Source organism: Tribolium madens, unplaced genomic scaffold (assembly GCF_015345945.1).
Source record: "Tribolium madens isolate multiple individuals breed KSU strain unplaced genomic scaffold, Tmad_KSU_1.1 Scaffold_96;HRSCAF=242;Tcas5.2_LG5, whole genome shotgun sequence".
In the NCBI taxonomy this organism is placed as follows: Eukaryota; Metazoa; Arthropoda; class Insecta; order Coleoptera; family Tenebrionidae; genus Tribolium; species Tribolium madens.
The window spans coordinates 13,238,776-13,258,094 of NW_025401068.1; the positions used below are offsets into that span (position 1 = coordinate 13,238,776).

General features: G+C 33.0%; 3 protein-coding genes across 3 annotated transcripts; all 3 read right to left on the reverse strand.

Moving 5' to 3' along the window:
• Nucleotides 1-1,486: 1,486 nt before the first annotated feature.
• Nucleotides 1,487-6,289, reverse strand: LOC123013353 (probable multidrug resistance-associated protein lethal(2)03659). Its single transcript, XM_044411819.1, has 10 exons — nucleotides 6,175-6,289; nucleotides 5,598-5,730; nucleotides 5,317-5,550; nucleotides 4,839-5,269; nucleotides 4,635-4,791; nucleotides 3,370-4,590; nucleotides 2,981-3,323; nucleotides 2,785-2,935; nucleotides 2,503-2,733; nucleotides 1,487-2,455 (listed from the first exon to the last, which is right to left on the reverse strand). Exons 2-10 carry the CDS (start codon nucleotides 5,672-5,674, stop codon nucleotides 1,539-1,541), a joined length of 3,762 nt encoding a protein of 1,253 aa, XP_044267754.1. The 5' UTR covers nucleotides 5,675-5,730; nucleotides 6,175-6,289; the 3' UTR covers nucleotides 1,487-1,538.
• A 419-nt stretch (nucleotides 6,290-6,708) lies between these two features.
• LOC123012315 (ATP-binding cassette sub-family C member 4-like) lies at nucleotides 6,709-10,865 on the reverse strand. The gene is made up of 8 exons (XM_044410147.1): nucleotides 10,755-10,865; nucleotides 10,475-10,708; nucleotides 9,866-10,296; nucleotides 9,661-9,817; nucleotides 8,439-9,614; nucleotides 7,910-8,388; nucleotides 7,639-7,869; nucleotides 6,709-7,592 (listed from the first exon to the last, which is right to left on the reverse strand). Exons 1-8 carry the CDS (start codon nucleotides 10,829-10,831, stop codon nucleotides 6,709-6,711), a joined length of 3,669 nt encoding a protein of 1,222 aa, XP_044266082.1. The 5' UTR covers nucleotides 10,832-10,865.
• Nucleotides 10,866-13,042: 2,177 nt separating this feature from the next.
• Nucleotides 13,043-17,254, reverse strand: LOC123012839 (probable multidrug resistance-associated protein lethal(2)03659). Its single transcript, XM_044411009.1, has 9 exons — nucleotides 17,001-17,254; nucleotides 16,719-16,952; nucleotides 16,242-16,672; nucleotides 16,041-16,197; nucleotides 14,821-15,993; nucleotides 14,456-14,774; nucleotides 14,255-14,405; nucleotides 13,976-14,206; nucleotides 13,043-13,925 (listed from the first exon to the last, which is right to left on the reverse strand). The coding sequence occupies exons 1-9, from the start codon at nucleotides 17,075-17,077 to the stop codon at nucleotides 13,045-13,047; spliced, it is 3,654 nt and encodes a 1,217-aa protein (XP_044266944.1). The 5' UTR covers nucleotides 17,078-17,254; the 3' UTR covers nucleotides 13,043-13,044.
• Nucleotides 17,255-19,319: the final 2,065 nt, after the last annotated feature.

Genomic DNA, 19,319 nt, shown 5'->3' on the forward strand with positions numbered 1-19,319 from the left:
TGAAATAATTTATAACCATCACATTATTTACTCACTTAATTCATAATAATCTCGTGGGTGTTTTAAATTGGGATAATTTACAATTTTTGAAATTCACAGTTTAAGAAAAATTATACAATATTACATTTTTTCTGCATAAATTATAAAAAATTAGAAAGTATGTAAGTATAAATGAGGAGGTGAGTAGATAAAGCTGTTATGTAAAATTTTTTTGAAAACTGGTATTTTCTTTTAAAATTTTTTTTATCGCAATATTTTTTTTTATTGAAAAAGACTTTTAAGTGTTGGTTTCTAATAGGAATGAAACTACCAAATGCTAAAGGCGTTATGTACAACTTGCATTGTTGAATAAAACAGTGGATTAAAATGTGTTAAAATATGTTTAAATAAATAAATAAATAAATAATCATAAATAATTGTTTAAAAAAAGCACAAATAACACTAGTTTTCTTAATTCAATTATTTTCCAACGTATTTTTGACAAAATTTTGCGAAAAATTTTATTGAAAAATGTTTTAAAACGCTCGAAAAGAGCATAAATTACGTCGTTTTTTTATTTAGTTTGGTATATGTATTAATTATGGTATGTTTTTTAGCAAAAATTAAAGAAAAAACCTTGTTTTAGACTTAAAAACGCAACTAAAGTTTTGAAAAAAGCAAAACTAACATCATTTTCGAATCAATAATGTGATTTTCGGCTTATTTTTGACAAAGTTTTGTGCTTTTGATTGAAAAATCTGCTAAGATGTTTGGAAAAGCAACCAGATGATTTTTCGACTCAAAAACATGCTTAAACTCTCCAAAGAAGCAAAAATTATTTTAGTTTCGTGATAGTTTGTTCATTTTTTATCTCATTTTCGACGAAAAAAAATAATTGCGATTCTGACTAAAAAAACGTCCTAAAACGGAAAAATGGTATTTTCGAACAAATTTTTTAGCACAAAATAACACCATTTTTGAGTAAATTTAGCGATTTGTGACGAAATGATTTTGTAAATTTTAATTGAAAAACGTGCTAAACGCCCAAAAAATCATACAAAAGGTGATTTTCAACCCAAATTGGTAATTTGTCAATATGTTTTAACAGAATCTTACAAAAAAACGTGATGTAAATAAGCAAAATTCATTATTTTTCTCTTAGTTTTGTGACTTTTTGATGTATTTATGTCTAAACTTTTCGAGATAATTCCGTCTCTTATTGAAAAATATGGTGTTAATATGGAAAACCGTTTTCGAAAAGTCGATAAACTAGCTTCAAAATTACACCTAGTAAACAAGAAAAAAAATCTTTTAAATCTTAATTTTCGGGACAGCATAATGTTATGCAAAATGTGATAAATAGTGGTTTACAGTATTTTTCATGTCAATTATTATTGAAGTAGTAATTACTTTTTGAAAAAAAGAAGTAAGGTTAGGTGTTATCAGCCGGGGCGACTTGGACCAAACACCCTGTATGGACAGGTAGGTAGTATCATAACTAGTAGTATATCAAATAAATAATAATTTCTTTTATTTAATTCTTAATTTAAGAAATGACTCTATGCGTCAGCTGTTGGCAACAACCCTGATTTTTTGACCATATTATAAAACACCCCTTGTGTGTTTTGCAACAAACTATTGGGATCATCACACTCGATAATCTGTCCTTTATCCATAACAATCACTTTATCTGAATTTATAATCGTATGCAATTTGTGCGCTATGGTGAAAACAGTACAAGAGGCAAAGTTCTCATGTATCGTTTGATATATCAAAGCATCCGTTTCTTTATCCATATTAGCTGTAGCTTCATCCAGGACGATAATTCTGTTATTACGGACGACAGCTCTAGCCAAACAAATTAACTGTCTTTGGCCAACACTAAAGTTGGAACCATTTTCCGTAATTTCGTAATCTAAGCTAGGAACCAGGTGTCTTAAATTGGCCGTTTCTATAGCTTTCCAAATTTGGTCGTCTGTGTATATCCCTTCAGGATCAATATTATCGCGGATTCTTCCAGAGAAGAGGACTGGGTCTTGGGGGATAATCGAAATGTTTCTCCTCAAGTAATCCAAAGACAGGGTTTTGGTATCAACTCCATCAATCGTGATTTTTCCTTTGACTTCGTACAGTCTGAACAAGGTAGAGATGATTGACGATTTCCCAGCACCAGTTCTCCCAACAATTCCGATCTTTTCCCTCGGGTTTGCAGTGAAATTAATGTCTTTTAAGACATACTCGTCGGAGTTATTGTACGACAAGTAGACATTTTCGTATCTGACTTCTCCTTTAGTTGGCCAATATTCCAGTGTTTGTCCTTTGTTGTTCTCCTGTTTGACTTCAGTATATTCAAGGACGCGTTCAACAGAAGTCATCGAATTTTCAATTTCGGCCCATTGGCGGATTCCCCATTGCAGAGTTCCCGTCATTCTGAAGGCTTGAGTGATGGCAAGACCAACATCTCCGGCTTCTGTCACTAAAAATGATCAACATTATTTTGGTAATTTAGTTACGAAGACTTACCATCGTCAAAAATTACAAATCTCAGAATCACCGATGCTATAAAAATTGTATTGAAAGTATCCAAACAATACGCAAAAGCCCTCATACTGCACTGGAAATTGTACGAAGCAGAAGTGTAAAGGTCTTGATGTCTGTCATATTCGTCTCGCAGTATTTGCTCAGCTTTGAAAGCTCTGATTGTTGTTAAACCTTCAAGGGTTGCGTTCAAGTGACCAACAACTGGACTTCGCGCTTCAAATTGTTATTTTTATTACGGGAAAATTGTAAAATAGTTTCACTCACTAGCAGCATCCAAACGTTTGAGACTTCGTCCTGTTGGGAGATAGTATCGTCTAATGACAACTAAAATACACAAGAATGCGAAAGTCGGAATTAGAAAAGATTTTATGACTGTGTATATTAGTACCAAAACACCAATTATAACAAGGAAAGCCTGAAAAAAATAATTAGTAAAAATCCAAGATTTTGCAACACTTACTCTAAACACTTGGTAAATCACAAATGGTAGATGTTCGTCAATCAAGGATAAATCCTTCGAAAACCGGTTCAAAATATTCCCGATAAAATTAGTATCAAAGAAATGCATGGTAGCTTTGATAATATGATCAATCATGTATTTGTGCAACTTGATGGAGGCTCTTTTCGCAACAGCAAAAAGTGCCAAAATTCGACCAAGCTCAAAAGCTACAGTCAAAGCCGTCATTGCACTGAAAAGGTGTTGAGTAAAATCACGATGACTCATTATCGTCTCCTTCTGTATTTCTGTCAGATTCGTAATATTACTAAAAGTGAAATTTGAAATTTTCGTCTCGAGATTGACCCTAAAACAAAGTGTTTTTATTTTGGCCCAAAAATTTCATTCTTTACCATTGACTGACTAATTTGTCGGCATAACTGTGAACAAATTGTGAAATTCCAAATGCGACGAGGAGTAACACGAAAATGAAGAATCCACCACCAAATTTAATATATTTGGTGTAAACAGAGAGATTCACTTCGCCTTTTTGTTTAATTTCTTGATAAACCTTTCGTTCTTTGGTGGTTTCAGTCACTAGTTTTGTTTTTTCGTCCACTTCGTCGTCTTCTTCGTCTATTATATCCTCGCTCTTTTCCTTATCGTTGATGATCTCCTCCAAAATTTGGGTTTCGGTAATTTCTGACGACTTGACACAGGACGAAATGGAGCCATCGTGCATGATGACAACATTGTCAACATCCTTCACATGACTGGCATTATGGCTAACAAAAACCACCAGTTTGTTCCTCAAAAACTTCAAAATGCACTCTTTGAAAATAAAATCACTGACATGTGCATCCAAAGCCGACAAACAATCATCAAGTAGATAAATCTCGCTTTCTTTGTACACAGCTCGCGCTAAATTGATTCGAGCTTGTTGTCCTTTACTCAAATTAATTCCTCGATCCTCAACGATGGTGTTATCACCGGCTGATAGCAAATCAAAGTCGTATACTAGTGCACACACTTTCAAGACTTCATTGTAGCGTTTTTCGTCCCACTTTTGCCCGAATAAAATATTTTGTTTGATTGAGGAAGGGAAAAGCCAAGGTTCCTGAGAAGCGTAAGAAATTCGTCCTTTTGAAACTAATCCTCCACTTGAAGGTTCATAATCCTGCAGGATAGTCTTCAAGAGGAAGCTTTTACCGCTTCCGACGGGACCAGTAATGAGAGTGACCCCCATGTCAAGTGTCAGGTTTATGGAATGGAGGATTTCCTTGTCTTTGAACTTAACACTAACGTCCTTCAGCGCGATTTTTGGTTTGATTGTTAAATCTTCTTCGGGTTGTTCTGTTGGCACTTCTAGTGCTTTCAAAACGTTTCCAATTCTTTTAATAGAGGCTGACAGTTCGGCTGTTTGAGTGATACCGATAGGGAAAAGGATACTGATAGTGTGGGTGACTGTCTGAAGACAACTTTCCACAAAATACACAATTTCAGCAGTAACGTGATTATCGAGCCATGTGTAAGTCATGATAAGGAGGTAAAAAGCCATTTTGCCACTCAAATTACCTATCTGTAGTACAATAAACTTTAAGTAGAAGTTAGTGTGCATTGTTTTGATTTCCTTCCTGCAAGAAGCATTTAAAATGTGTGCACAATAAATTATACCCACTTTCTAGCATCTAGAATTTTCTTGTCAAAAAACTTTTCCCAGGTGTACATTTTGATTATTTTGATCGCCGATAACGTTTCCTGAGTTAGTTGTAACCTATCGTCTGTTTTCTTGCACATTTTCATACGCAATTTCGCCGATTTTGAACCCAAATAAGCTGAAACCAAAGTCTGAAAATGCTGAAAATTGCCAAGTGACCGTTACCTTGCATTGGGAACAAAATAACAAAAAGCAAGACTCCTGCAAACGCAGATACTCCAATTTTCCGGTAAATTATATAAAAAATGACCCCGGATTTGACAATTCCGATCCATAAATCATTGGCGAAATGGATGAAACTTTCGAAAGAATGCACATCTTTCGTCATCAAAGTCACAATTCGTCCAATTGATATATCGCTGAGTCTTGTGGGACTCAATTTTAGAGCTTTTCTGTAAATAAATGAACAGAAAGCTGTGCGAACTTTAATTCCGAGTCCTGTTACAGCTAATTGATAATTGTGGACATAAATACAGTTAATTAAATTGATTGCGATCAAAAGTGTGGCATAGAAATATGCGTCCTTTTTGGTCATTTCAGTTTGGTTCGGATTGAAATAGGAAATAATTTTGCTCAAAGCTTGCGGTTGGACGACTCTAAAACTCGGAAATTAGGCCAAATCGAGTGTCAGAGTTGTGATTACATCATCGTTGTTTTGACAATGAGTTGCACTAAACCAAGGAGAATGTACTGCCACCCGTAGCAAGCCCACAACAAACGGACTATTGAGTTGTTTTTTCCTTTCTTTTTCTGTTTTTCCCATTCTGCTTCTAACTGGTCTCCCAACGGCTTCGATCTGTAACTCTTCAAAACCTCATACAAGTCGTCTTCTTCCAAATCATTTTTGTAACCCTTTCTGAATAATTTTAAAGTGTAGCTAAAATAAAAAATAAAGCAATTGTGACGATTAAGTGTCAGTCTTACAAAAATGATAAATTTGATAAAATGTTGGCTTTCTCTTTAGGATGGACTTTGCGTTCACGTTTTCCGAGATAGTCCATGGTTTTCAGGTGACACTCACATAATGACAGGAATATACAAGAAGAGGATATAATATCTAATCAAAGTAAATAATAAAAATTTAAAATAATACTCTAAGCATGATTTAATGCCAAGACAAATAATTTTTACTGCTACGTCAGTGCTCGTGTTGTAAAAAACGACGTTTTGCATTAAAGTTAAGCTGTCAACAATGTTAAAATTAAATTTTTAGTTAAAATCTCTTATCACGTTCATGGTTGCGAAGTCATTGTCTTGACCGCCAGTTAAACTAGGTGCTATTGTAAACAAACAGAAATTCTGTTACAATAATAACAATTTTGTTGATAGCTTATCTTTTAGAAACAAGAACAATTACTAAATCTGTAAGTTGATTGGGAGAAATTTTTGGAAGTCGAATTAATAAATGATCTGAAATGACGTTTTTTATTATGTTTGGATACTTAAATAAAGTAAATAGGTTTCTAAAATTTTGTCATTAGACTGAATTAATTTTACTTACCTTACTTATAAGCGATTAAACTGAGCAAAGATTCACAGTAAACTCTATTTTTATTAACATCTACAACATTGGCCTTTTCTCCGTTTTTATAAATCAATAAGGACATAAATCGAGATAATTGTTGAGTATCAAAGATTAGATGGGGTTATTTACTTTAATTATTCTATTATGCGTTTCCATCATCATCGGGAGATTCTTGAAGCATAATTTATGCGATAAACAATTCATTGATAAGATTCTGCAACGGCAATAAGTGAATAATTTATACTTCACTTTTATAAGCAATTAATCTGCAAAACAATAGAAAAAATATGCCATTTCGTTAAACAAATTAGGAGACAGTACTTAAGTATTTAAGTAAATTTATTTAAGTTAATTAAAATTATTTAAGTTAATTTGTAACTAAAAATTTACTAATGTTACCACAAATTTATGTTTTAAGTTTAGTGTAAATTGGTAAGGCACTTTGTAAAAATCCATCTCTAAATAAATCTAAATAAATGAAACGACTATAACAAAATTTCCTATTTTTATTCAAGTTTGTTTAATCATTTCATAAAATAGACTATTTTTATCCTCCAATAACTTGTCAGGTTTGTCTTGTTCAACAATTTGCCCATCATCAACAACCATTACGACATCAGCTGCTAATACCGAGACCAATCTATGAGCTATAATGACCACAGTTGCGGATACAAAATTCTCTTCGATTACGTTTCGAATGAGAGAATCTGTCTCACTGTCTAAATTTGCTGTAGCTTCATCTAAAACAACAATTTTGTTCTTGCGAGCTATGGCTCTAGCTAAACACAAGAGTTGTTTTTGACCAGCACTTAAACTCGTGTTGTTGTCAATCCTGTCGCTGAGACTCGTCACGAAGTCTTGAAGATTAACAATTTTGATTATTTTCCAAATTTCTTCGTCTTTGCATTTGTTCAGAGGATCAATATTTTCGCGAATTGTGCCACTAATCAGGAGAGGATCTTGCGGAATCAAAGCTATGTTAGATCGTAGATAATCCAAGGAGAGATCCTTTATATCAATCCCATCAATTTTGACAATCCCTTCAATATCGTAAAGCCGGAAAAGTGTTGAAATTATTGACGATTTTCCGGCCCCGGTCCTACCAACAATCCCAATTTTCTGTTTCGGGAGAATCGTCAATGTGATATTTTTCAAAACTTTTCTTTCGCCGTATTTCATTGAAACTTTTTCGTAAGTAATTCCGCCTTCTTGTGGCCACTCTTTGACCACTTGACCTTCTTTTTTCTCTTGTTCTACTTCAGTGTATTGCAAAACGCGCTCAACTGATGTCATTTGACTTTCAAAATCGGCCCAACGTCTTATTCCATATTGCAAAAGGCCGGTCAAGTGGAAAGCTTGCGATATGGCCAAGCCCACATTTCCCACACTAGTATCTAAAACCCTCAACAATAATCAAAAATTAAAAATTTTGCTACCCACCATCTGGGATTATCAAAAATCGGACAATCACAATTGTGATAAAAATAGAACACATGCTGTCTAAAACAAAAGCCAGGGCTCGCATACTGTTTTGGATGATGTAGTTAATGGAAGTGTAATGGTCCTGGTATCTATCAAACTCATCTTTGATTATTTCCTGAGCTTTGAAGGCTCGTATTGTAGTTAAGCCTTCAAGACTTGAATTGAGGTGGCCAATTAAAGGGCTACGAGCTATTTTTGGTTATTATAAAAAAATTAAGTGTGAACTCACATGCTGCTTCAAGTCTTTGTAAGTTGCGACCAGTTCTGAGGTAGATAAATCGAGCTAAGTAAGCAATGCAGAAAAAAATCACAGCTGGTATCAAAAACAAGGTATTGACTGAAGCCACCAAGAAAACAATTCCAAGAAGATGCAAAAATAAATCCAAACATTCATTCATAAGGAATGAAAGATGTTCGTCTATAGTACACAAATCCTTAGAAAACCTATTAAGTACATTTCCGATTAAATGAGAGTCAAAGAAAGTCATTTTCGCGTTGATGACTCTCGATATCATAGCTTTGTGTAAGTTGATGCAAGCGTTTCTGTTGAATGCAAAAAAGCTCATAGCTTTAATTACAGACAATCCGGTTGCGGAAACTATAATTATGGTGTACAAGTTTAAAACACTTGATCTTTCTGCCTCGGCTTCCGGAGAAACAGTCAAGTTTTGCATTTTGTAGGTTGAAACATTCTGTTCTAGAGTGACCCTAAAATCGTGTTAATAAAATCGGTTCTTTTGATTACTTGGTCAATTCACCAGTTGCTCACCAACTTATCACTGTAACTAACCACTGATTGAACCACAACAAACATTCCCAAAATGAGGCTAAAACAAATAAACCCTCCACCAAATCGGATGTATTTGAAATAAGTCTCGTAATCGACTTTGCCGCTCTTTTTAACTTCTTTGTAAACGTTGGTACTCTCAGGCACTTTTTCCACTTTCTCAATTTCGTCATTTTTGACCACTTGTTTATTTTTGGGCAATTCGAATTTGATTTGATTTTTGTTTTCTTTGTAAGTGGCTGTAAAACTTGTTATCTTAATTATCCAATCGGCTGCTTGGATATGGTCATGATTATTTGTCACCAAAACACATAGTTTGTCTTTGAGGAAACTCAAAATGCACTCTTTGAAGATGTAATCACTGACATGGCCATCAAGAGCTGCCAAACAATCATCGAGAAGGTAAATATCAGCGTTTTTGTAAACAGCTCGGGCTAAATTGACTCGAGCTTGTTGGCCTTTGCTCAAATTGACACCATTGTCTCCCACAAAAGTCCCATCGCCGTCACTCAACGAATTCAGGTCGTAATTCAAGGCACAAATCTCGAGGATTTTTTTGTACCTCTCTTCGTCGAGTTTCTCCCCGAAGAGTATATTGTGTTTGATTGTTGAAGGAAACAACCAAGGCTCTTGAGAAGCATAGGACAATTTTCCATAAATGGTCAAATTGCCCTCAATTTTATAGTCTTCGAGGATTGTTTTCAGAAAAGTACTTTTTCCAGTACCCACATGACCCACAACGATGTTTAACCCTCTTTGTATTTCCATGGTGACACTTTTGATAATCTCAACTCCTTTTATTTTGACTGAAACTTTATCGAGGATTACAACAGGTCCTTTTGTTCCAAGTTCGAGGTGATTTCGAGAAGTTGGTACTTCTTCTGCGTCTAGAATACTTCGAAGTCGGATGAAGGTAGCCGAAAGCTCTGCTCCGAAAGTTATACCAATTGGGAACAAAATACTGAGGAGGTGTCTCAATTTTCCGAAACAACTTTGGATGAAATACACGATTTCAGCAGTGATGTAGTTGCCCAACCAGACATAAGTCATGACAAGGACATAAAAACCAATCTTGGCCGACAGTCCTCCAATCACTATTATGATTATCTTCAAGCAAAATAATTTAAATATTGAATTGACCTCTTTCCTGAAATTATTTCATAACTGAATTGTCACTACTTGGTTAAACTTACTTTCGTGTTGAGGAGATTTTTTTGTTGAAGAAATCCTCCCAGGAATACATTTTGATCGTTTTGATGCTTGAGAGGGTTTCTTGGGTGAGTTGGATGCGTTCGTCGGTTTTTTTACTAGTTTTCAGACGAAATGATCTTGACATTCGGGCAATAAAAACTGGAAAAACAGTCAAAATATTTTTTCTATTGTGCGAAAAATCAATACTTTGTAAAGGAAGAACGATGAGAAAAAAGCCAACTCCCGCAAAAGCAGCAATTCCGATTTTGCCATAAATTAAGCCACAAATTATTGCAGTTTGAACGAGACCAATCCAGATGTCATTTCCGAAATTTACAACCATTTCAATTGCAAAAATGTCCTTTGTTATCAAAGTTACAATTTTTCCCATTGTTATATCAGAGAGTGACGATTCGGTCATTTTGAGCGCTTTGCGATAGATGAAAGAGCAAACAGCCGTCCTAATTTTGATCGCAAATTCGGTCAATGCTATCAAATAGTTTTGGGTATAGACAAAATTAACAATTCCGAGACCAATGACTGCAGATGCGTACAAATAAGCATCTTTTTTGGTCAATTCAGTTTGCCCTGGACTAAAATACGAGATCAGTTTTGCCAGAGCTTCCGGTACTGCAACTCTAAAAAAAACATAATTATTACATAATTTGACTGCATAAAAAACGAGTTGTTGCATAATTATATCAAAATACCATCAAAACACATGACTGTAATTTACCACAGGTACTCATCACGACCTTGGCATTTTTAAAATTGTGGTAAATTAGTAATGTATTCCTAAAACCGCAATTCACCTACACAAAAATAGTCCTCATTATCAGTTGCATCACTCCAAACATCATGTAGGTCTTTCCGAAACAGGCCCAAAGGACACGCACCATCGACGCTTTTTTGTTTTTCTTCTTGTCGAGTTGCCATTGCTGTTCTAACTGGTCACCCAATTGTTTTGATCTGCAACTGCTCAAAACCTCGTATATGTCGTCGTCGTCTAACTCTTTTTTGAAGCCTTTTTTGAAGAGGGCGAACGAGTAACTAGAGGGGAAAACTAAATTTTTGAGTTTTTTTTTTGAGTACTTACAAAAATGTGATTAGTGATAAAAGGTTTGCAGTTTCTCTGGGATGTGTTTGTTTTTTCGGTTTAAATCCCTGGTCCATTATTTAATTAAAAGCACTTGTAACTCGTTGGACACGATTCTTAATTCTATCTCGGAGCGGATGCCGCGCTAATTTATACTTTTGCTGAACAGAGGCGGAACTAAACGCCGGCTAAAGGGTCCAGCACTTGGTAATTTTGGGGCTCATTCAACATGTATTATGTTCTTGGTGAGTGTTATGGCGAACTCTTCCAAAATAAGTACTAAATAATTGTCGAGTCACAGATAGTGAAAAGTAATTTTTATTTATAGCTCTCGTATTTCATTTTTGTTTACTGTCTATGTTTGAAGTAGACGTTTTTTGATAAATTTAATTAATAACCACCATGAGTGTAGTTTTATTAAAATAAAGCAAAGGTTTTCATTTGATTTTGAATTTATTCTCTTGCCTTTCTAATATTTTTTTAATTCTGTTTCAAATCCATGCAAAGCAATGTAACAAGAAAAAGTACTTTTTGTGGAAAACTACATACCTACAAGGTTTTGATTATACATTTCTGTCACTAAAATACACTACTCCAAAAAATTAAAGGAACAAAAAAATTTCCTAAATTTTCTGGTTATTTTTAAAAGGCTGCAACTTTTCGAAAAATTGTCTTGTGTAGATTAAAAAAAACATTTTGAAGCTTTAAGTTCCTTGTTTTGAGATCTTTTAGCAAATTTTTTTTCTGTGCTACGGTTATCACGCAATTCTAAGTAATACCGCGAGAAAAAAAATCTAAATTTTTATGTTTTTGACTAACAAAAAGACGTGGAGATTTTTTTTTAGTTAAGTCAATGCATAGACCGGATAGCAGGTTCGTTTACCTTTATTATGTTTTTTTCGTATTTTTTACGTCAATTTGTCGCTGAGATATCTGACTTTAAATAAAAGAGGATCCTTTTGTGTTTGATCAATTGATATCTCAGCAAAAACTGGAATTAATGTATGTCTTACAAGATTCTTTTATGATTTTTTGAAAAATATTTTTTTAATTCTCAACATTAATTTAAATAAAATAGAAAAAAAGTAACTTTTTGCGTTGTTTTAGTAAATCTACCACGTATTCACTAATATTGATGTGGAGACTAATATTTTTAGATGTTTTTACAGCTTAATGTATTTCTGCTAATTTTTAAAATGGATCCATCTATCCGTTTTTTTGATTGATTAGTTTTGCCAAAGAGTTTAAAGGAACAATTGTATATATTGTTTCTAATCTTCATCAAAATGAAAAAAAAACATATTTTTTCGCTTCATTTTACAATTTTGCATTAGTTATTTGCTAAAAATAAAAAAAATCAAACAAAAATTGTGTTTTTTGATTTGTAAAAACATTCAAGAAACAATACTGCTTAACTTTTGAAACAAAAGTTCAAGAAAATGTTTTAGGTTTTTTTAAATTTGTAAAAAAAATTCAAGAAACAATAATGATTAATTTTTGAAAAAAAAAACAAAAAATTTTTTTGAATTTTTTTTTAAATTAAGCTCGTTGTGAACACATAAACAAACCAACATAACGTTACAATTACAATTTTAGTAGTATGAACAAAGTTAACAATCTTCATTGAATAACGCTTGCGTAATCTTGGTGGGTTTGTTCACAGTCAATTTTGTAACGCCAACTGACGTCGAATTTTAAAAAAGACGCGATATTTTCTATATGATCATTAGTTGCTGAGATATCGATGATCAAAGACTAAAGAATCCTTTTTCATTTAAAGTCAGATATCTTTGCTATAAATGAACATGCTATCCGGTCTATGCAATGACTTAACTAAAAAAAATCCCCACTTTCGTAGACCAAAAAAAAACATAAAAATTTTGAATTTTTTTTCTTGTACTATTACTTAGGATTGTGTGATAACCATAGCACAGAAAACACATTGCTAAAAGATCTCAAAACTAGAAACTAAAAGCCTAATTTTTTTTTAATCTAAATACGACCATTTTTTGATGAATCACAGCTTTTCATAAATCACCAAAAAATTTAGGCAATTTTTTTGTTCCTTTAATTTTTTGGAGTAGTGTATTTTCTTAGGTAACGCAAAATTTTTAAGGTTTCCTGTTTTGCAAATTTATAATTACAAATAAGGTGGCAAAACATGCGTTTTACTATAACTTGCATATCATCACTTCTATTATTAGTGGGTACTGTTATTATCACCATTATAAAGACATTAAACTTAAATTTAATAGAAGGAACACGAATTGAGAAAACACAGTTTTCGAAATTATTTAATAACACTTTGAAAAAAACTATTCCTATCCTTTAACAACTTTCCAGGTTCATCAAATTCGCTAACTCGGCCATCACTCATCACAACGACTTTATCACAATTCATTACGGATAACAGTCGATGGGCAACAACAATGACAGTCGAATCCCCAAAATGTTTTCTAACGGTTTCTTCGATTAGAGCGTCAGTTTCTTGATCCACATTCGCTGTTGCTTCATCCAAGACCAAAATGTTGCTTTTTCGGAGGACAGCACGAGCCAAACACAGTAACTGTTTCTGGCCGCCACTGAAATTTGAACCTTTATCAATTTGGGAATTTAAATTATCAATTGAAGAGTCCAGTTGCAAGTCTTTTAGAAGTTTCCAAATTTCTTCGTCTTTGTGGCGACCCAAAGGGTCTAAATTTTCGCGAATTGTGCCTAGAAAGAGATAGGGATCTTGGGGAATCACTGTGATTCTTGAACGTAATAACTTTAAAGAGATTTCTTTAATATCAGTGTTGTCAATCGTGACTGATCCTTCAATTTCGTATAATCTAAACAACGCCGAAATAATTGATGATTTTCCAGCTCCAGTTCTACCAACAAGACCCAATTTTTCTTTGGGAGCAATCGCAAAATTAACGTTTTTTAACATTTGTTTATTTGTACCGTAATTTAGAGAAACGTTGTTGAATGCTACTAGGCCATGTTTTGGCCAGTTATCTATTATTTCCCCGTCTTTTTTTTCTTCTTGAAGTTTGGTGTATTCTAAAACTCGTTCAACTGAAATCATCAAATTTTCACAATCTGCTATGTTGATGATAGCTATTGTAAATGTGGTAACAGTGGCCAAAGACTGAGTCATTACAAGCCCCACATCACCAACACTCGCATCTAAAACGCCAAACATATTAAACTAGAAAATAGAAAGTAATCTGGGGTACCTAAATCAGTAACCAAAAATTGTAGAACCACAATACCAAAAAAAGCAACACACACCAACTCCATGAAAAAATTTAGAGCTCTGAATATTGTAACAACCATAAGATAAGCTGACGAAAACAAATCCTGATGCCTTTCAAACTCTTTTATGACAACGTCTTGGGCATTGCTTGCTCTAATTGTCGTTAACCCTTCAAGACTGGTGCTCATGTGACCAATAATAGGACTTCTTGCTACAAGATTCTTGAATAAAATATTTATTTGATTTTTAAGTTAGGTACCTGAAACATGAACTCTTTCCATATTGCGTCCAGCAGGTTGGCAATACTGTTTGACTACACAAGCCACAAACAAAACGATAAAAGCCTCTAAGAAGAAAATGTAATGGACTGTTGTTAAGAGAATTATAGAACCGACGACTTCAAAAATGATCTAAAATGTGTTTGATTAAGTAATTGTTATCAAGAATTTGAATAGATTACTATTATGCATTCAATTACGACAAATGGAATAGTTTCATCAACAGTTGCAAAATCCTTAGAAAATCGATTCAAAACATTTCCGATTAAATGTGAATCGAAGAATTGCATGGTACTGTTTAGAATATTGTACACCATTGCTTTGTGTATATTGAACGAAGCTTTTTTGGTAAAGAAAAAGAATGCAAATGAGCGAATCAATGATAACAGAATTGAAAATATAACTGCGGTCACATAAATGATCAACAAATTGTTTCTTTCGCTGGAGAGAGATTTGGTTTCAAATTTTTTGTAATTGGTAAAATTTTGTTGCAAAGTAACCCTATACAAAAAAATATAGACATTGTTGAAAAAAAAATTAAACTCACCATTCACTTAGAATTTTTTCGCTATAACTAGCCGTTAATTGGGTTGCCACAAAAAGACCGATCAAAAGACAAAATATAAATAAACCGCCGCCATAAATTACGTATTGGTGATAGTCACGTAAAGGCACTTTTCCAGATTTTTTCTCTTCATGATAGATCGTATTTTTGAGACTTTTTATTTCGACTTGATTTTTTTCACTTTTGTTATTTTTATTATGAGCTTTAAGCTCAAATATTTTCTCTTCCAGTTTTATTTTCTTCTCAATTTTGGCCGAACCACTTTCTAGCACAATTATATTGTCGGCACTTGGACTATAATCTGAATTATTGGTCACAAAAATGCAAATTTTGTTTTTCAGAAACTTGCAAATACATTGTTGAAAAATGCTGTCACTTACATGGGCATCTAAAGCCGCCAAACAGTCATCCAAGAGATAAATATCGCTTTCTCTGTACAAAGCTCTGGCTAGATTTACTCGAGCTTGTTGACCTTTACTCAAATTTAAACCACGGTCTCCAATAAGAGTGTCATCTCCTTCCGGAAGCAAGTTCAAGTCGTGGTTTAGGTTACAAATTTTTAAAATTTTAGTATAACGCTCGGGGAAATATTTTTCTCCAAAGAGAATATTATTTTTGATTGTTGACGGAAAAAGCCAAGGTTCTTGTGACGCGAAAGAGATTTTCCCAAAAACTCGAATCTCGCCACTGAATCCAGTTTCTCTAAGGATTGTTTTCAAAAATGTCGTTTTGCCACTACCTACTGGACCCAAAACGACATGAAGGCCTGAATGAAGAGTCAATGAAACGTTTTTTAACACCGTTTTGTCTTTTATTTTGACAGTGATTTCATCTAGAATTATTTCAGGTTCTGTGCACTCAATATATTCCAGGACTGGTCCAAGTTCTTTACTTTTAAGAACACTTTCAATTCTTTTAGTAGTAGCAAACATTTCGGCAATTTGGGAAATTCCAAAAGGAATTGTCCTATTGAGTGACAATTCAAGGTCTTTGAAACAACTAGCGATGTAGTAAACCACTTCAGCTGATACGTCGTTACCAAACCAAATGTAAGTGATGAGAAAAATGAAAAATGCAAGTTTTGTGGAGATGTTTCCAATTATTAAAATCCATACTTTGGTGTAATAGAGTTTGTAAAGTTCTTTCAGTTCTTCCCTGAAACGGTTTTTTGATTATTTTGTTGACTTGTTTGAACGTTTTACTTTCTTGCATTGTTAATTTTCGTTTCAAAAAATGTTTCCCAAGTGTACATTTTGATAATTTTTATTGCTGACATAACTTCTTTCAAAAATTCGAGCCTTTCATCACATTTTCTGCTACATTTCAGTTTTAAATTGTATGCCATTTTTCCAAGAAGTGCTACAAGACATTAAATTGCGATAATTACAACACAAAAAAATTACCTTGAATGGGCAACACGACAAAGAAAAAAGTAATTCCAGCAAACGATGCGATTCCGATTTGGTAATAAATCAAATAGCAAATGAGACCAGTTTGTAGAAGAGCTATCCAAACATCATTTCCCTCTCTTGTAACAGTTTCAATAATTTCTAAATCTTTACTTGTAATTGTTGTGATTTTTCCGGCCGTTATCTCCGACAAAGATTCATTACTCAATTTTAGCGATTTTCTGTACAAAAGTGACGAAACTGCTGCCTTAATTCCAACTGCTAGTTGGGCTGCTGCTAGTCTATAATTACTTTTAACAATTAAATCAACCAAACTCAAAGTAATGACCATGCAGGCGTAGTAGTAGGCATCTTGTTTGGTCAAATCAGTTTGTCCAGGATTGAAATACGAGATCAGTTTTGATAAAGCTTTCGGTGACCAAATTCTAAAATAAGACAATGTTTTTTTAAAACACAAAACCAAGTCCTCACGTTTTGACAACAGTAGAAGCAAACTGTATTAATCCCAACAAAATAAAAGTTTTGCCAAAACAGGCCCAAAGAGCTCGACACACTGACGGTTTTCTCCTTTTGTTTTCCTCAATCCTCCACTGTTTCTCAAGACGATCTCCCAATTCTTTCGCGCGACAGTCACTCACGACTTCGTAGACATCATCCATTTCTAGACTTTTTGAGTAACCTTTTTGAAAAAGTTCAAGGGAGTAGCTGTTGGCGCAGTTATTTCAATTTGTGCTAATTTGTTACGTTACTTACAAAAATGACAAAAACGAGAAGATGTTAGCTGTTTCTCTGGGATTGGTTTCCCTTGTCGACGTGTTGTCACGATCCATAACTTTGGCCAATTTTAGGAATTGTGAATTTTGTCGGGAGACAACACGCGCTCGAGTTGTTTCATTTAACTTAATTATTTTTATTCGGTTAATGCAGTGGCGGAGTAAAGCATGCAGGAAATTTAAAAAATTACTAATTTTTAGATGTAATCCTAGGTGAGATTGTAATTAGTAAGTGAACACGTGTTGTATTATTATCAACATTGTTTATGTATGTATGTGGATATAATGAATCTTTTATTTTGTTCTCATTATTCTCATAAATCAGAGATAACAATAAAGTAAGTGACAGTATTATGGTAATAAATTATACTGTGCACAACTCCGTATCTGTTTTAGCGAGGGAGTAATTAAAATTCTTCTGTAAATAATTGCTTCAAATTGGGTTTGTCTTTGCGACAGTTTTATATAGACAGTTTAGACAAAATGCGTTTACTAATCAAATTTTTATTTCAAGGTACATTTGCTGTCATATACAGTGTGTCCCAGCGAATTGAGAAAGTCCATTAGTGACCTTTAAATGGTAAAATTAAAAAAAAATTATATAGGACATTGATAGATTCTAATCTAGTCCATCGCCTAAAATTATTTTCAACTATACAGCGTGTTTCAAAAATAAGTTACAATACAAACTTGTGTTTTTTTTAATGAAACACCATCTTAGCGTTTTTGGATGTAGATTTTTATGACAATGTTTTTAGGCTAAACTTTTATTAGTCGATTTCGCTTAGTTTTAGAAATAAGACTTTTTTTTGACAAAAACATGCACTTTTAAAAAAATTATTACACAAAAACTAAGATAGCTAGAACAAATTTTAGTCTTACTTCTGTAAAGAAGAAAGTACAGAATTTAAAGCTGTATCAATTTTTTAGTGTTTTGCATTTGTAAAGATTAAAAAAATGAAGAAGTTTGTTAAAAGTTAAACAACTTAAAAAAAACAAATGGAACACCCTATTTTTTATTTTTGCATCTAATAGATTGATAAATTGTCTATCTAAAAAAAACCTAATGTCTGGAATTAATAAATGAAAAAATATTTAACATTTAAAATTAATTGTAGCAACAATGCCTATCAATATCTGAGCATTGTTGATACTACAGCAAGCATAGTAATTCCACCACGGATCACTTATCCGTTGATTTATCCAGAGATTGTAAAAGTTGTTATAAATACTGAAATTCAATTAATTTTATTGTAAAAATAAAAAAAATAAATTCAGTTTAACACAAATGTGATTATTAAGTGATATTTTTTCCATTTCTTGTGCAACTGTGCACTTTTTGGCTACTGAAACAATAGTAATTATTTTTTTAATGTTTAACGTTGAATATATTTCTAGTGATTGATTATAAACACCTAGAAGTAAATACTTTTAGAAAGACAATTTAATAATCTTTTAAATGCAAAAACAATAAATAGGGTGTTCCATTAAAAAAAATTTTATTGAACTTTTAACAAACGCCTTGATTTTTTTATCTTTGCAAATGAAACCTTATAGCTTGTACCTTCTTCTTTGCGGTAGCAAAAAAAAATTTCTAGATGTCTTAGTTTTTGTGTGATAAATTTTTAAAAAGTGCATGTTTTCGTCAAAAAAACCGTCTTATTTTTTAAACTAAGAAAAATCGACCAAGAAAGTTTAGCTTAAAACATTGTCATAAAAATCTACATCCAAAAACGCTAAGAACCATATCGTGTTTCATTTAAAAAACACAAGTTTGTACTGTAACTTATTTTTGAGACGCGCTGTATAGTTGAAAATAATTTTAGATTAGTATCTATCAATGTTCCATACAATTTTTTTATTTTACTATTTAAAAGTCACTAATGGGCTTGTTCAACTCGCTGGGACACTCTGTATTACATTTTTCCTATGTAAAAGTTCTAAATAAAAGTCGATTTTTTAATTTTATTTGTTGTTTCTGATTATTTTCGAAATGAAGATTACTTTTGTTTTCTTCAATTTTCTAGCAATTTTTAATCTCCCTGTAAGTTTTCAGCCGACACTTTAGTGTCTTGTAAAGTCTTGACTTTTTAAACCATTAGCGGACCTTTTTTGAAAAGTTTGATTATGTAACTAAAAAAATATTTTACTGAAGCATGTAATAAAAAAATCACTTACTAATATGACAAAAGCGGAAAAATGTTATCTGTTCTCCTGAACTTCCTCTCCGGATCCGTTGTGTTAACAGATAAATTGTCCAATTTCGCTATTACAAAATTTATGGTGTCAGCAGAGGCGG

What these genes read in the sequence shown, in the direction of transcription:
- LOC123013353 (XM_044411819.1), bottom strand. Translation starts at nt 5,674, where the DNA reads ATGGACTATCTCGGAAAACGTGAACGCAAAGTCCATCCTAAAGAGAAA. An exon ending in TGATTTACCAAGTGTTTAGA is followed by an intron (nt 2,936 to 2,980) that starts GTAAGTGTTGCA and finishes TATTTTTTTCAG; the next exon opens with GCTTTCCTTGTTATAATTGG. An exon ending in ATTTGTAATTTTTGACGATG is followed by an intron (nt 2,456 to 2,502) that starts GTAAGTCTTCGT and finishes GATCATTTTTAG; the next exon opens with TGACAGAAGCCGGAGATGTT.
- LOC123012315 (XM_044410147.1), bottom strand. Translation starts at nt 10,831, where the DNA reads ATGGACCAGGGATTTAAACCGAAAAAACAAACACATCCCAGAGAAACT. An exon ending in TTATCACTAATCACATTTTT is followed by an intron (nt 10,709 to 10,754) that starts GTAAGTACTCAA and finishes TTTCCCCTCTAG; the next exon opens with TTACTCGTTCGCCCTCTTCA. An exon ending in ATTTTTGATAATCCCAGATG is followed by an intron (nt 7,593 to 7,638) that starts GTGGGTAGCAAA and finishes TGAGGGTTTTAG; the next exon opens with ATACTAGTGTGGGAAATGTG.
- LOC123012839 (XM_044411009.1), bottom strand. Translation starts at nt 17,077, where the DNA reads ATGGATCGTGACAACACGTCGACAAGGGAAACCAATCCCAGAGAAACA. An exon ending in TTCTCGTTTTTGTCATTTTT is followed by an intron (nt 16,953 to 17,000) that starts GTAAGTAACGTA and finishes CTGCGCCAACAG; the next exon opens with CTACTCCCTTGAACTTTTTC. An exon ending in GAAAAAATTCTAAGTGAATG is followed by an intron (nt 14,775 to 14,820) that starts GTGAGTTTAATT and finishes TTTTTTGTATAG; the next exon opens with GGTTACTTTGCAACAAAATT.